Source organism: Astatotilapia calliptera, chromosome 3, assembly GCF_964374335.1.
Source record: "Astatotilapia calliptera chromosome 3, fAstCal68.1, whole genome shotgun sequence".
Lineage (NCBI taxonomy): Eukaryota > Metazoa > Chordata > Actinopteri > Cichliformes > Cichlidae > Astatotilapia > Astatotilapia calliptera.
In genome coordinates, this window is record NC_137424.1 from 53588444 (window position 1) to 53603305 (window position 14862).

Consider the following 14862-nt stretch of genomic DNA (forward strand, 5'->3'; position numbering starts at 1 on the left):
CTGGTGTAACATGGCGTCTGGGCATCCATGATTAAAGACGCTGAGGTCTTTCTTGTTTTCTTTTTCCTTCTGTCTGTTGTCTTTTTCTCTGATTGCCTTTCATCTTTTGTCTGTGTTTCTTTCTGCTTTTCCTGCACATCTGTCTTTTTAAGCTTCTCTTTATAGTTCCCCGTTTGCCCTTTGCCGTCTGCCTCTGTTTGTTTGCTTCTTTCAACCTGCTGAAGCAATGATCTTACCAGAGCAAGAAACTGCTTGCTGACGAAGCAACTAGTGGAGCAATCAGCTGATGAAGTGTTTCTTCTCTTTACGTGTTTGGTTTACTTCCTGCTTTGATTTAAGCTTTGTGCTCACAAAAGCCACAAAGAGGCGAGACTATTTTCTCCTAATAGTTTAACTTCTTGAGGTTAAAAAAAGCCCCGACGATCCCTTAAACTGCAGTTCCTCAAATGACCACTTGAAGCTGTATTCAAACTAGAGTCCATTCCCATGTTCTCATGTTAAAATGACGTAACTCTTTCCCCCGTAGAGACAATATTTGATGACTTTGGAATTTAAGAACTTGTTTGATTAGATTCTTGGTAGCCCAAGTAGGCTGTACAGGCCTCACTAACGTCTAATACACCCAGGTACTTTATAGAAAGTGCTATGCACTGTGCTCACCACTATTTCTATCAAGCTGGCTGTACTTTGTTATTTTTTGCGGTCATTCATGGGCATACTGTACGCAGAAGATTGAGACAAAAGTTAAACATTGCAGGTTTAACTGCCGCGAAGCTCTTTAGTATTTTATTCTGACAGAGTGTCTTTTGTAAGGATCTATGTTCCCTCAAAAATCAGAAATAAAGTCATGAAGAATGCTTGTGTGGCTTGATTCCACTGATTCCCCTTCTTGGATTTTTTTCATCATTCTTCCTTTAAACTGTATCTAATCTTGGATCAAAATCTCCACATTTAGAGATAATGCTCTTTTCCTCCTGTCCTCTCCTCCCTCCTTTTCTCTTTCTTTCCATCCTCCCTCCTCTCCTCTTTCTCTTTTCCCAGTCTTCGTTTGCTTATGTCCCTCTGTGGCTCCCACCAGGGTCCTGACTACTGCCGCTTCCCCTCTACACAAACATAAACACACACACTCTCACTAAAAACACACAAGCACAGACTTACATAACCCCCCGGGGCTGTTTGTATTGTGGTTTTTATGAGCTAATGGGATGTTGGAAATGGACGGTAATTGAATGGGTCACCATGGGTGGTGTGTCTGTACACTGTGTGCGAGTGTGTGTGTGTGTCTTAGATATAGGGTTAATTGAGGGCTGGTGGGAAAATGCATCTTAACTTCTGTTTACTCCAATGCTAACGGCTCCACAGAGACTCTTTACCCGGCCTGAAACAACAAACTACTCAGTCTGTGTAACTGTACGTAGGCTACATGTGTTTAATTCAGTGTGTGTGTGTGTGTGTGTGTGTGTGTGTGTGTGTGTGTGTGTGTGTGTGTGTGTGTGTGTGTGTGTGTGTGTGTTTAACATGGAGGAGAGCCGTTTTAACCTGGAATAACAAACTTCCCAGAGCGGCGTTCCCAGCCCTCTGTCTCCAGCTTGGCATTCCCAAGCTGCTGATGTCACTGTGCAGGACGCCAGGACAGTTTGGACATAATCATGCATAAGTTTGTACTGCTATACTTGCGAGGACTGTCTTTAAAAACTCACTCAGCATCTTCAATAATAACCTTGCTCTCTGCTTTGCAAATTAGGGCGGCAAAAGCTCGTAAGCAGCTTCCAAAACCTTCGCCCAGAAGATGTTGCAACCATTTAATTTTCCTTTTGTTTTCTTTTTTTTTTTGGGAGTGACCAAAATGAGACCCAGTGTGAAAAACAGAAACTACCCTTTCTGCTTATACATGTTTGGTCTCTCTGAGAAGTTGCATTATATTTCATTCTTTCTAATTTGCAAGTGACAAATCTTCTCATTAATGCATCACTGAGGGCCAGCTTCTTGAAACTCTTCAGTATCCATCAAGCTAGATGTAATAGTTCACCCATCTCCTAAACCCCACTAGTACGACCTCTGTAGACGATGCAGGGTCTGGAGATGACTCTGTTTCACTGGGCCTGTGGGTTGGATACAATTCACTGGGACTCCTTTAAGGCTCTGGATGTTGAGGGGCTGCCCTGGTTGACACTCCTCTGCAGCATTGGTGAAGTTCTGGGTAGGCCTGTCTGGATTAGCAGATTATAGTGGTGGTGGTGGTAACTTTTTAAAGGAAAAGGACCTGAGCTTATGTTCCAACTCCAGGAGGATAATACTCCTTATCCTCCCTGTGAAGGTCCACAGTGGGAGGAAATGGCTGGAAGAGGGCGCTATGGGCTTCCCTTCTAAAATGGGTATTCTCTTGGACCCAGATAAGTGGATGGATGGAACTGTCATGCAAAAAATCCTTTTAATAATCCAGTCTAATACATCAATAACATTATATCTTCCATAGGTAAAGGAAACCCTATAGGTTGAGTAAACAAATATTGAGCCATTAAAAAATAAATGACCTCACTCTGCCAAACGTCCAGACCTTGAGTCATATGTACTCTCACCAAGTTTAAACTAGCGAAAAGAAAGGCTCACAGTGTTTTTCTCTCCAGACCCCTACGCGATCGTATCCTTCCTCCACCAATCCCAGAAGACGGTGACGGTGCGAAACACTCTCAATCCCACCTGGGACCAGACGCTCATCTTCTATGAAGTGGAGATTTTTGGCGACTCCGAGGTCACGATGGCCAGCCCCCCCAATATTATAGTGGAACTCTACGATCAGGACACATACGTGAGTGTTTAAATCTCATGAAAGCTATTTAGAGGTCTTTGAACATCTGTTTGTCTTCCTATATTGCTAAAACATGGATGTAACATGTATGTCTATGTGGTGTTTTCATTCTTCAGGGAGCTGATGAGTTCATGGGTCGCTGCGTGTGCCAGCCCTCACTGACTCGGTCGCCACGCCTGGCCTGGTTCCCAATTCGCAGAGGGGACAAGAACGCTGGCGAGCTGCTGGCTGCCTTTGAGCTTATACGCAGAGAAAAGGTCAGAGGTCAACTTGACACTTTCACCTACTGGTCTTTTTCCTTCTTGTCATATTCAAAGTTTTTAAAAAGGCATGTGGTTCTGATATGGATGCTTTAGTCTTTGAGGACGAGTCTTGATTTCACTGTTATTCCAACAGCCGTCACTTCACCATATTCCAGGTCAAGAGGTACGTTTATCTCCATTTTTTCCCATTCCTTCTTGAATTTTTGTCTTTTCCATTTAACTTTGAAATATAACTCATGTCGTATCACCTACAGGGAGATTTCCTGACTTCCACCCACATCTTAGATGAGGTAAAACCACACCAAGTATTGTACCGTTTTTCTCTAAATTTAAATGTTTGACAGTAAACATGACTGATATGAGACTATCACGCAGTCTAGGAGAGTCAAAGAGTAAATATTCATAAAAAAATTTAAATAACTTTTTTTCCCCCCCCATTTTTGATTTTTGTTAGGAAAAGTCTCAAAGTAAGCAAACTGGCTAAATCAGAATAATTTATTATGAAGTCCTTTCTTCAGTTTTTCTTTCTGCTGCTTTCTTCATAAACTGTATGTAAAAGATAGAAGGGGACACAGTGATGTTCTATTTTGAAGCCACAACTTTAACATTTTTTGTAATTCCCTGATCGAGGATCGGATCAAACGTAACTTGTCGGTCACAAAGTTACTACACCATGAACAATACGGTGCTTTATGACCTATTTTACTGTAATTGGGAGCCATAATTGACAAAAGCATCTTGAAACTGGAGATCATAAAATAAGCAAGTGACATCAAAGGCAAATAAAAATTAACGCTAATTTCTGCAGTTCCTCCAGTAGCCAGATTCATGGCACTTCTGCATTTGTCTTCACTTCAGCTTTATGCGTCTTGTATGCAGTATACAGCCTGTCTTCCAGTCGTATCAAAAACACCCCACATGTTGCAGTATATTTGTGCAGTTACAGCTCTTTTCATTTATCTTTTGTGCTGAATTATTTTCTTTTTTCTTCATTCTGGCTTCTTCAGCTGATGTTTCCAGGATTCCTCTCTGAAAACCTGCAGCAATGGGTACAATATAGAAACACAAAGTCAAATCCATCCATGGTCATCCCATTTGATGTCTCTGTCCATTTACTGCATACGCTAATAATTTTATCTCACGTGCATGTTAAAAGCCATCCCCTTTTTCTAAAACTTGAAATGTTTATTTACTTATTTTTGATCAGCAGTAATCTAACACTGTGTGGTTTTTACACGTGGTTTGTTGTATGTTGTATGCAGATGCGTATGGAAGTCCAAAGACAGCATGCATGCAGACTTTAAATCATTTTTACCTTTTTTATAGGAGCTTAAGAAAGTTTCACTTTCAGAAGATTCCAGATTAAATTTTATCATTAGTGAGTACAGTTAATAATTTTGTGTCACAGAAAGAAAGAGAACATTATATCATAATCAGATAATGTTTCTGTTACTATAATTACACCTTTTTAGGAAAACATACTGAAGCTCAGAAGGAGAAATGCTTACCGATGTTGTCTTTGGTCTTCTACAGATTCTTGTAGGTGCAAAAATATTTTTGCCTCTTATGCATTTTAATCGCATCTTAATTTTACATATATTTGGATTATGTGGTTTATAAATTTACAATGTAGGAAATTTAATGTGATGCATATTTTTATATTTTTCAGTCAAACTTAAAATTGACAAACACAATGAGTTTCAAATACATTCAACGTGTTTTATATGATTTTAGGATTAACATGCTTGTTGGGTCTTCTACATTACTTTTGTATTCAAAATATTTAATCCAAATAAATGTTAAATTTGCATGCTTTAAAATACATAACAGGCTGCTTGTTGTAAAGTACTATTTTATGCTTTTTAAAGTGTTTTTTTTAATGTTAAATGTTATTACATTTGTGTGGTATTAACACTCTAAAACAAAATTGATATACTCATCCTAAACATTGTCATTTAACATTTCTTCATGTTTGTTTCCATAGAACAATTCACCTGGCAGTAAATAGCACGGCAAGCTGTTTAAATCGTTGTTGTGCATTCATGTGCTGCTTGGATGGTCCCGACCTGGGAAATTCCTCTTCAGAATTTGATGTGTTCTTAAATTTGAATTTGGAAACAGCAAAAGCACTACAGAGATTAAAGACTTGTTATCCAGCTAATAAATGTGTTTTCTGCCTAATCTACGTTATTGCTCATGGACTGCTTTAAACAGTGACAATGTCATATCACCTTCTTGATTAAACGTTAGCCATATAAGTCAATTGATTTAAAGTTTCTTACCTTAAACCAAACCTTTACCAGATTTTTGTGTAATTTCAAGTCACTAAAGTCACCCAGAAAAGGGGATTTTCCTAGTCGGGGAGTCATTTCTCAGATGATTCCAATACTCCATGACTGCACAAATTCTCATTGGTCACTTGTTGATGACCTGCTACTTTCCTGCATCCATATTCACAGCCGGAGGAGTCAGACCTTCCCTACCCACCGCCTCAGAGAGAGCCAAATGTCTTCATGATTCCTCAGGGAATCAAACCTGTTCTGCAGAGAACCGCCATCGAGGTATCACTAATTATCTGCTTTAACTTTTCTGCTTCATTATCACCACCTTCCTGGGTGCTGAGAAACGGTGAAAATGATCATAGTCTTTTGATCCCTGGTACTGATTCTCTATTGTGTTATGTGTGTCTTAATTATAGATGACTTTAGCTTTATTAGTTCCCTTTAGCCTTCCCTTGCTGTTCCCTCAGGCTTGTCTTTGTGTTGGTCTTGTCTGTCATGGTCCTTAGTTTAGTTGTGTTACGTTGATCTAATATTGCTGTTCTGCTGTGTCTCTCTTCCTGTTTTATTTTGGTACATGTTGAACTCTGTGTCCTGTGTTGGGTTTGTCGTCCTGTGTCTTGTTATCCATGATTTGTTTCCACTGTGTCTCCCACCTGTTTACCCCTCGCCTCATTACCATGTGTATAAATTGTCTTGTCTTGTCCTTTGTTGGATCATCGTGTTTCCTATTTCTTGCCGTCCCTGTTTGTAGCGTCACTGTAGTTATTTCTTTAAAGCTCCCAGTGTTTCCCACAAGTTCCTGCTTTTCCTGCTGGATTTTTGGTTTGCCTTAAAGCTTGGTTTCATTTAATGCTTCTCTATGAGTCTGGATCTGGTGTCCTCTTCAGTCATTATATATGATAAAAATCTGTTCAACTGAGAGTTTCTGTTGTTTTTCAGTATTAATATTTTTATAATTTAAACTCAAAGAAACTTAAAGGATCTTCATTTTGTTTTTGTTTTTTTTAATTTTGAATATCTATGAGCAGTTTGATAGATTTAATTATTACAAGTCTAAAAATGACACCAACACTACTCTTTCTGTGTCATCCTGACAGATTTTAGCATGGGGCGTCCGGAACCTGAAGAGCTTCCAGCTGGCCAGCGTTACCTCCCCCAGCCTGCAGGTGGAGTGTGGAGGCAGCATGGTCCAGAGCTGCGTCATCCGCAGTGTGAAGAAGAAGCCTAACTTTGACATTAATACGCTTCTCCTTGATGTGGTGAGCTATGCTGTACTAGACTTAAACACACAGAGTAATCAGTGCCCACAGCTTCCATGTTAAGGACAGCTCTGCTGTGGTTTGTGTTACCCATTTATCTTCATCAGTGAAACCACAATAATGGCAGAATAGAGAAATTCCTTCTCTTTTTCCAAGAAAATTATAGGTTTCCTTGTGTGCTGCAGCAGATTTTTAAAAATTTATTTTTAGAAAAGTGAATGTTTCTTCAGATAAGAGTTAATTATCTTCCATGGCTATTAGCATAGGCATTAATGTACCATAAATGCAGGGTGGATATGTTTGCCATGGGTATGGTGGAGGGTACAGATGCTTACTGGATGTTCTTAAAGTGGATGTCACTGTAGTACAAGGTCAATAGTAAGCTAAGTTTGATGTTTAGTAAATCAGGGATAATACCTTTAACATCGATGTAGTTTTCTTTGGATAAACCAATTCATCTTATTTTCCACCACTGAAGAGGCAGACATTTCCACCTTGTTCAGGGATCCTAGGAATAAATAAAATATGTAGAAGTTTTATATTTGTTAAGACTTTGTGATTGTGTAATGAAGTTATGGTCACATTTGCACATGAATCTGCAAGTAAGTACATAAAAGGGCACAAATTGCTAACCAGCTGACACTGGTAATATCAGGGGTGTCTCACACACAGTGCATTATCTGACATGTAGTTCAGTTATGGGTTATCAGGTTTTACTAATAGGGTCATCCCATCTCAAGTGTTAGCTAGCTAGTGGTTATTTGGGTGGTGTTAATTAGCCTCTGCACGGCCTTCTTGTTCTCAGTCTTGGCCCCTGTGTACCAAACAGCCAGCACGCTCTCCACTGAGGAGCAGTAGAAAGCCGGCAGGGAGAAAGTGCAGCAGCGGCTGCTCTTTCTTTACCAGGGCGTTGGTGTTGTGGGTCCAAGTGAGATCAGCGAAGATGTCGGTGCCCAGATACCTGAAGGTGGAGACAGATTCCACCCATTCTCCATTTATAATGAGAGGGGAGTGGACCTGTCTGTGCCTCCCAAGTCCATTATGAGTTATTTTGTTTTAAGGAGGTTCAACATCAGGTTATTTTCTGAGCACCCGCAGGGCAAGTTCTCTACCTCTGCCCTATATGCTGTCTATCTATATGCATTTTTTTTTTTAAATAAAACTTTATTTGGGCAGTTGTTGTAGTTTGAAGGTTATGTTTGGGGTCTTGTATCAGGCTACCAATGTGAAGACTACAAGACTACTCACATGAAATTGGCTTCTGACATCTTTTCATCTCTCTTGTTTCACTAAATTTATTTCCATGTATAAGTGGGAGCCAAAAGTGAGCTAAAATGCCTTGTAAGGCTGAGAGGAATTGCAGAGTTGAATATAGTGGGCTATTATGAAAGAACACAAGTTATAGCAGGTTAAAAAAAAGGGTTGTATGGTCGCTAAAAAAACCCAACTGCATGCACGTCGACGCCTGCGCTCCCCTCGCTGTCACTCTGCAAAGAGCGTTTTTTAATTCACTCATTTATTTTAATCAGACCAGCCGCAATCTTCAGAGCAGGGAATCGTACCAGTCGTTACTTATCCTTCGAATGTAACACTGTCCTCTGAGAATATGTTTCCACTGAGTTTACATTGGTGCCGTTGAATTCCACCTAAGTGTTTTCTTATGAAACCTAAACTGAAATATGGAAATATTAAACACATTTTCCTAACAGCGGCTCCAAACAGGCTAGAGAGTTTAACAATATTAAGGTCTGAAGTTGATCACCTCCGTGTTTTATTATGACAGCTATAACTGGCGTATGGAAATATTCACTTTTTTCCCCTTAAATGCAGATCCTTGCTTTGACTCCTGCAGTTTAATGTTAACAAGATTAAGGTCCTGTTTTGACCACCGCACGAGTGTGACAGCCTCAATCGGACTGTGGAAATGTGCACATTTCTTTTCCCCTTAAATTTAGCCGCTGAACCAATTCCAAGCATTTAATGTTAACAATATTAAGGCCTTAAGATGACTGCGTAAGTGTTTTCTTATGCCACGGGAGCAAAAGAAAATGTCATGGGCATAGTTTCCTTAAATATTTCTCTTTGAAGTGTCTAACCACCTAATGTTAGCTCTCTCAGTTTATTGTGTGAGTTTAGCATCATCAGCCTCACTTAAGCTTTTCTTAAAGCCAGAGAGGTCAAACAGATTACAGTTGCCAGCCCATTGTTTATTTACCTTTGAGTGAGTTTGGATAAATGAGGTTGTGTTGCCATATTGTATTCAGATGTAGCTGCTGTAAATGTTTTGAGGGTTTCATTATGCAGCTGGTTCTTTGAGATTCTTCTTCTGCAGCTCTCTGTAAAAGTAAGAAGGATTGAGGGAACTCGAGCCAGTTGAATTTTATTTAAGTATATAGCTGTTGCAGAAGCTCTGCCAGCTGCAGCACCTACAGTATCAGCATCAAGCGGGAGAACATGCCTGGCAGGTCAAGTGATGGTCTGCTTGTCTTCTAAAGCCTGCAGACGTACAACCCAATGAAGGTTGCAAACTTAAAGGGGGCAGACGTTCTGGACCAAAAGTCAGATCTTATACAGGAAATCGCAAGAGAGGATTGTATAGATTTCCCTAAATATGTTGCTACATGTCATTTAAATCTAAATTGAATCCTCTTTAATAGAAGATCATGATGACTGTATGAAAACAGGAAGATAAAATGCTCAGTGTTGATCAGATTTGTGGTTGTTTAGTAACTTTCTAATTGTTTTATTGGGCTGTGGCAGATATAAGTTGTTCTTTCTGCTCTAGTTAAGTCAGCTGTGAGTAATTCTGGAAAGGTTTGATTAGATTTTTTCCATAAACTCACATGAATAAGGTCCATTCTTGGTTTTTGTTTTTTCTTTGCGGTTATTTGTTTGTTTGTTTAAAGAGAATGGGCTTCATACGCTGATATGTGCATAGAACAAAATAAAAGCACATGGAATGTGATGTTCCTACCGCTGTGCAGCCATAAAAGACGACAACAGTAAAATAACAGGAGAAACACTACTGAGGAGGAAGTCTGAAAAAAAGCACAGCTTCCCAAAGTGTTTGCACAGGAGTACCTTTAGTTTAAAATAAATACATAATTATAATAATAAATAAGAAAGGCTTAGGATGAAATATCATTTCATTGTTTTATTTTACAGAGCAAACTGTAGTCCTACAACGCAGTAACAGCCTTCATTTTGGACCTTCAGGGTCATCATTCCCAGAAGTTCACAACAGTCTGTTTTTGCAAAACACTGGTGTGAAAATCTCTAGTGTGCGATTAAGATTAATGGAGCCATATATAATGCAAGGAAGTGACACTTACATGACAGAACAAAATGGCATATACTGAAAAGGACAGAGTTTACCACAACTTGTGTGTGTGTTTTTTATTTTTTTTTGTTTTATCTTTTTTTTTGTGTCACTTTACTTGCAAACCTTATATTAAAATCCTCAACTTATATGTTAACTCAAAGTCCCAAAAAGTTGATTCTTTTCATCTGGATGTCATATTTTTAGTGGGAGAAATGTTTCATTACTGTCAGTGACAACTGATCAATGGCCATCAGTACCATTCACAGAGTTGGGGAATGGCTGCAATCACAGAATTGTAAGATTGTCAATGATCAGTGGTCATGACAATTTGCATATTAATCCAATGATCAAGAAACTGACCTCCCATCCTACTGTTCAATCAGTGGGCTAATTTCAGCGTTGTGCAAAGGTACTGTTGAAAGGTTTTGGGGGAACCTGCAGTCAGCTGAGACTAAAGAAGTCACTTGATTATGAGTGACGAAATGTTTCTCCAACTGAAAACGCTACGTCCAGATGAACAGAATCAACTTTTGGGGGATTTCCTTACCTGGATGATTGAGCATGCGTCAAGACACTTTAACTCAAAGTGTTGTATGTACCCTGATTTCCATCACAAAGATGGTATCTGCACCTCTGCAGATTCAGCTATTTCTTCCTTTACATCTGAAAAGGTCCATTTAAGCCTTGATTGGTCATGCTTTGGTGACCAATCAGTTTTAGGCAATCAGCAGCCACAGCCAGTCAACATCACGCAGGCAGGTGGCATAACCAATTAGAAATAGACGTTAAGCAGCCAGACGCTTAAGTCCCTGTGTTTTCATCTTCCTCCATCTCACCACAGAGACTTCCCCAAGAGGAGCTCTACATGCCGCCAATTGTCATCAAAGTCATTGACAATCGTCAGTTTGGGAGGAAGCCGGTGGTTGGGCAGTGCACCATCCGCTCGCTGGAGGAGTACCGCTACAACCAAGAAGATGAGCAAGCTGTGGAGTTGGAGGGAGAGGAGGAAGGATGGAGACGTAAGGCACACAGCAGTGGAAAAAAATAGAGCAAAAATGATTAACACTGATGATAAATGTTAAGTGTCTTCTTTTCCTGTGTGTGTTGGCACGTGTAGGTGAGACGCCCCATTTAATTTCTGGGGAGGTTTTTATTGACATCGATGATGAGCAGCCGCTTGTGTCTGACCAGGTAAAAGAGCTTTTTGTATCAGCTAGTTGCCTAAACCTGCTCTGTGTACACAACACTGTACATTTATTGGCTAATTACTCTGTAGGTAATTACTGGTAATTAGTACTTTAAATAATTGCCACAAAACTGCCTTTAAAGCATCAAAAACACTTTTCTGTTCATCTCTAAATTTCCTCTCACTAACATAAGGATTCTCTGGCTGGGCTGTGACTTTCACCTTCCTGTTGAAATCCAAAATCTTTGACAAAAGAAAAGGAAAAAAAGAGCCTATCCAACAATATCACTCGAATGCAGATAAAATTGTTTATTTAGTAAAGGCTATTTTTCACATTGAGTTAAAACTGCCAAGGATAGTGGTGAGGAGGGAACCTATATACAGGACACAGCCCTATTAGGCTCATAGCAACAGGTCCCACTGTCTTACCCTTTCATTTTTTTTCTCTTTCTTCTTTCACCAGATAACTGGTCAAAGATTTTTGACATCCCAGTTTGAAGAACACACAAAGTCAATTACTAACAAAATGTAGTCTTTTTAAAGCATTTTTTTTAAATATCCCCTCTTACCCCCCTCCTGGTCCACAGTCGTAAGTGGTTTCATTGTGTGTATTAGTGAATAGAAGATTGTATAGAATTAGACCGTGACATAATTTGGCTTTATTGGTTTGGCAGACCGCACGAGGTTCCGTTGAAGGGAGCAAACATAAATAATGCAGCGCTATAAATGCTAAACACACACTCGCAGACTGCAGCTATCGTTGTGTAATCATGTTTGAGGACTGAAGGGAGCTGGAAAGTTTCAGGAGGAATGCATTGTCATCAAACTGTGGTCCCCCCAAAAACTGCAAAAACGCAAAGTCATTATTATGTTTAAGATGTTTTTGTTGTTGTTGTTGTTACATTTTCTAAAAATAGTGTTAGGAGGAGAAGAGTTACCAGTAGGCCCAACAATAAGTAAATACATGTAATAAGTGCTTTGCTGGGCTATTGATTATTAAGGTTATTATTATTATTAATATTATTATTAATAATAATAATAATAATAATAATAATAATAATAATAATAATAATAATAACAACAACAACAACAACAACAACAACAACAACAACAACAACTACTAATGGTACAAGAACATGTCTGGAAATGCTTCTGAACCAAACTGTAGTTTGTCAAAGGTGTTTTTTATATTTGCAGCATGCATAACCACACACAGCCAATATAAACTTTCCATTTTCAAGGTTCACCAGTAGAGTTTTGGTCTCTGATGTGATGGGTTTTTTATTCAGAGTCAGAACCAATTTGATTTGAATGACAAAATCAAAATCTAACCTGGGAGTTACTCAGATCCCAAGTTACTCGGAGAGGAACTTTGTATTAGTATCTTGCCCAATGTTATTTGGCATGACGGGGACAGAACCACCAACCTTCCAGTTAATAGATGACCTGCTCTACCACCAGAGCTACAGCTACCCCACATGTAAACAAAAAATGAATTCAGTTGAATTTAATGACTTGAAGCAATGGATGAGGTCTAGCAGACACTGATTGGCTCCAGCTGCCTGCATTGGCACATTTGTCACTCACACAGGGAGCGATTCACTTGTCATGTATCTCTTCGAAGTTGACCATTGATCGCCAGTAGGGCTGAACGATTATGGAAAATAATCTAATTGCGATTTTTTTTGCCCCAATATTGCGATTGCGATGCGACAGTGTCTGCTCCCACCCCCACAACCTCACCTGCAGTCAGCCTGGAATCCAGAGCCACACCACTGTGCCAGCCTCTCTCTTCACATGTTGCCTCCTGTGAGATTCCTGACACCCCTCCCCCACCCATCACCTTCACTCAATACCAGGTTGAGATGCAAATGAGGAGACTTCACTCAGGCAAGTCTGCTGGACCAGACGGAGTGAGTCCCCTTGTCCTCAAGGCCTGTGCCCCCCAGCTGTGTGGAGTCTTTCATAAACTGTTTATGCTGAGTCTGAGTCTGCAGAGGGTCCCGGTGATGTGGAAGACATCATGCCTCGTCCCTGTACCAAAGACGCCTCGTCCCAGTGGCCCCCAGGATTACAGGCCCGTGGCACTGACCTCCCACATCATGAAGACCCTGGAAAGGCTCATCCTGGACCAGCTGCGACCCATAGTAAGACCACATCTGGATCCCCTTCAGTTCGCTTATCAGCCTCGTCTCGGAACAGAGGACGCCATCATCTACCTGCTCAATCGTGTCTACACCCATCTGGACCAGCCGGCGAGCACTGTGAGGGTCATGTTTTTTGACTTTTCCAGTGCTTTCAACACCATCAGGCCGACCCTCCTGGGTGATAAGTTAGCAGCGATGCAGGTGGATGCTTCTCTGGTGTCCTGGATTGTTGATTACCTGACAGGAAGACCACAATATGTACGTCTCCCACAGTGTGTGTCTGACAAGGTGATTAGCAACACAGGGGCACCACAGGGGACTGTCCTCTCCCCCTTCCTCTTCACCCTCTACACCACAGACTTCAGCCACTGCACAGAGACATGCCACCTTCAGAAGTTTTCTGATGACTCTGCGGTGGTTGGATGCATCAGCAGGGATGATGAGACAGAGTACCGGGCTGTGGTCGACTCCTTTGTCACGTGGTGTGGGCAGAATCATCTGCAGCTCAACGTGGCAAAGACCAAGGAACTGATCGTGGACTTCAGGAAGACCAGGAAACACTTGACCCCTGTTTCAATCCAGGGGGTCAGTGTTGACATTGTGGAGGACTATAAATACCTTGGAGTACACATTGACAATAAACTGGACTGGGCTAAAAACACCACAGCACTTTACAGGAAGGGCCAGAGTCGTCTCTATTTTTTGAGGCGACTGAGGTCCTTCAACATCTGCCAGAAAATGCTGAGGATTTTCTATGAGTCTGTGGTGGCCAGTGCGATCCTCTATGCTGTTGCATGCTGGGGGAGCAGGCTGAGGGTCGCAGATGCCAACAGATTTAATAAACTGATCCGTAAGGCCAGCAATGTTGTGGGGATGGAGCTGGACTCCCTCAAGGTGGTGTCGGAGAGGCGGATGCTGTCCAAGATAAAGACAATGTTGGATAACACCTCCCACCCACTCCATGACATGTTGGTCAGTCACAGGAGCTCGTTCAGTGAGAGACTGAGATTACCGAAAAGCACCACTGAACGACACAGGAAATCTTTCCTGCCTGTGGCCATCTCCCTGTACAACGCATCCACTTAACACACTGGTTACTGCTACAACTACACATGTTTCTTTTCCAAATATTTATTCATAAGTGACTTATGTATGTATGTATGTATATATATGTATATATTGTACTATTCTTAGTTAGCGTATTGTCTGTCTTGTCTTGTCTTAATGTTGGTTTAAAATGGAGCACTGTAACAAAAAATAATTTCCCCCAGGGATCAATAAAGTATTCTGATTCTGATATGCGATTATTTTTTAAGGTCTTTGTCTTCTGTATTATTAAACAAAGACAAGCAATACATCATATAGTATGGCCAATACTATATTACATTAATTTTAAACTGTTCTTTCCTGGAAGACAGACCTCTGTTATGATGACATGAGGTGATGCATGAATTGATGACTGACATTTTTATTTAACTTCTTCAATCACAACAGTATATTTGAACATACACAATAGTTTATTTTTAGCTTACAAACATCTGAGCATAAAGTGCTGACAAGGAACCCTGGTGTAAACATTAAAATGAAAGTCAGT

The 14862-nt window shown here is 40.4% G+C and overlaps 1 protein-coding gene across 10 annotated transcripts in view; it reads left to right on the top strand.

Moving 5' to 3' along the window:
- The window catches only part of dysf (dysferlin, limb girdle muscular dystrophy 2B (autosomal recessive)), a 108551-nt gene that overhangs the window by 39339 nt on the left and 54350 nt on the right, over positions 1–14862 (top strand). For 8 of the 10 annotated variants that reach the window (XM_080298542.1, XM_026162776.2, XM_080298547.1 and 5 more), the window contains 9 exons: positions 2628–2809; positions 2926–3066; positions 3206–3235; positions 3327–3362; positions 4080–4121; positions 5532–5633; positions 6452–6613; positions 10777–10954; positions 11053–11126. In XM_080298542.1, coding sequence (XP_080154668.1) covers positions 2628–2809; positions 2926–3066; positions 3206–3235; positions 3327–3362; positions 4080–4121; positions 5532–5633; positions 6452–6613; positions 10777–10954; positions 11053–11126 — 947 coding nt within the window. The remainder of the gene's footprint in view (positions 1–2627; positions 2810–2925; positions 3067–3205; positions 3236–3326; positions 3363–4079; positions 4122–5531; positions 5634–6451; positions 6614–10776; positions 10955–11052; positions 11127–14862) is intronic. The other 2 variants (XM_080298545.1, XM_080298549.1) reach the window with 1 other exon arrangement.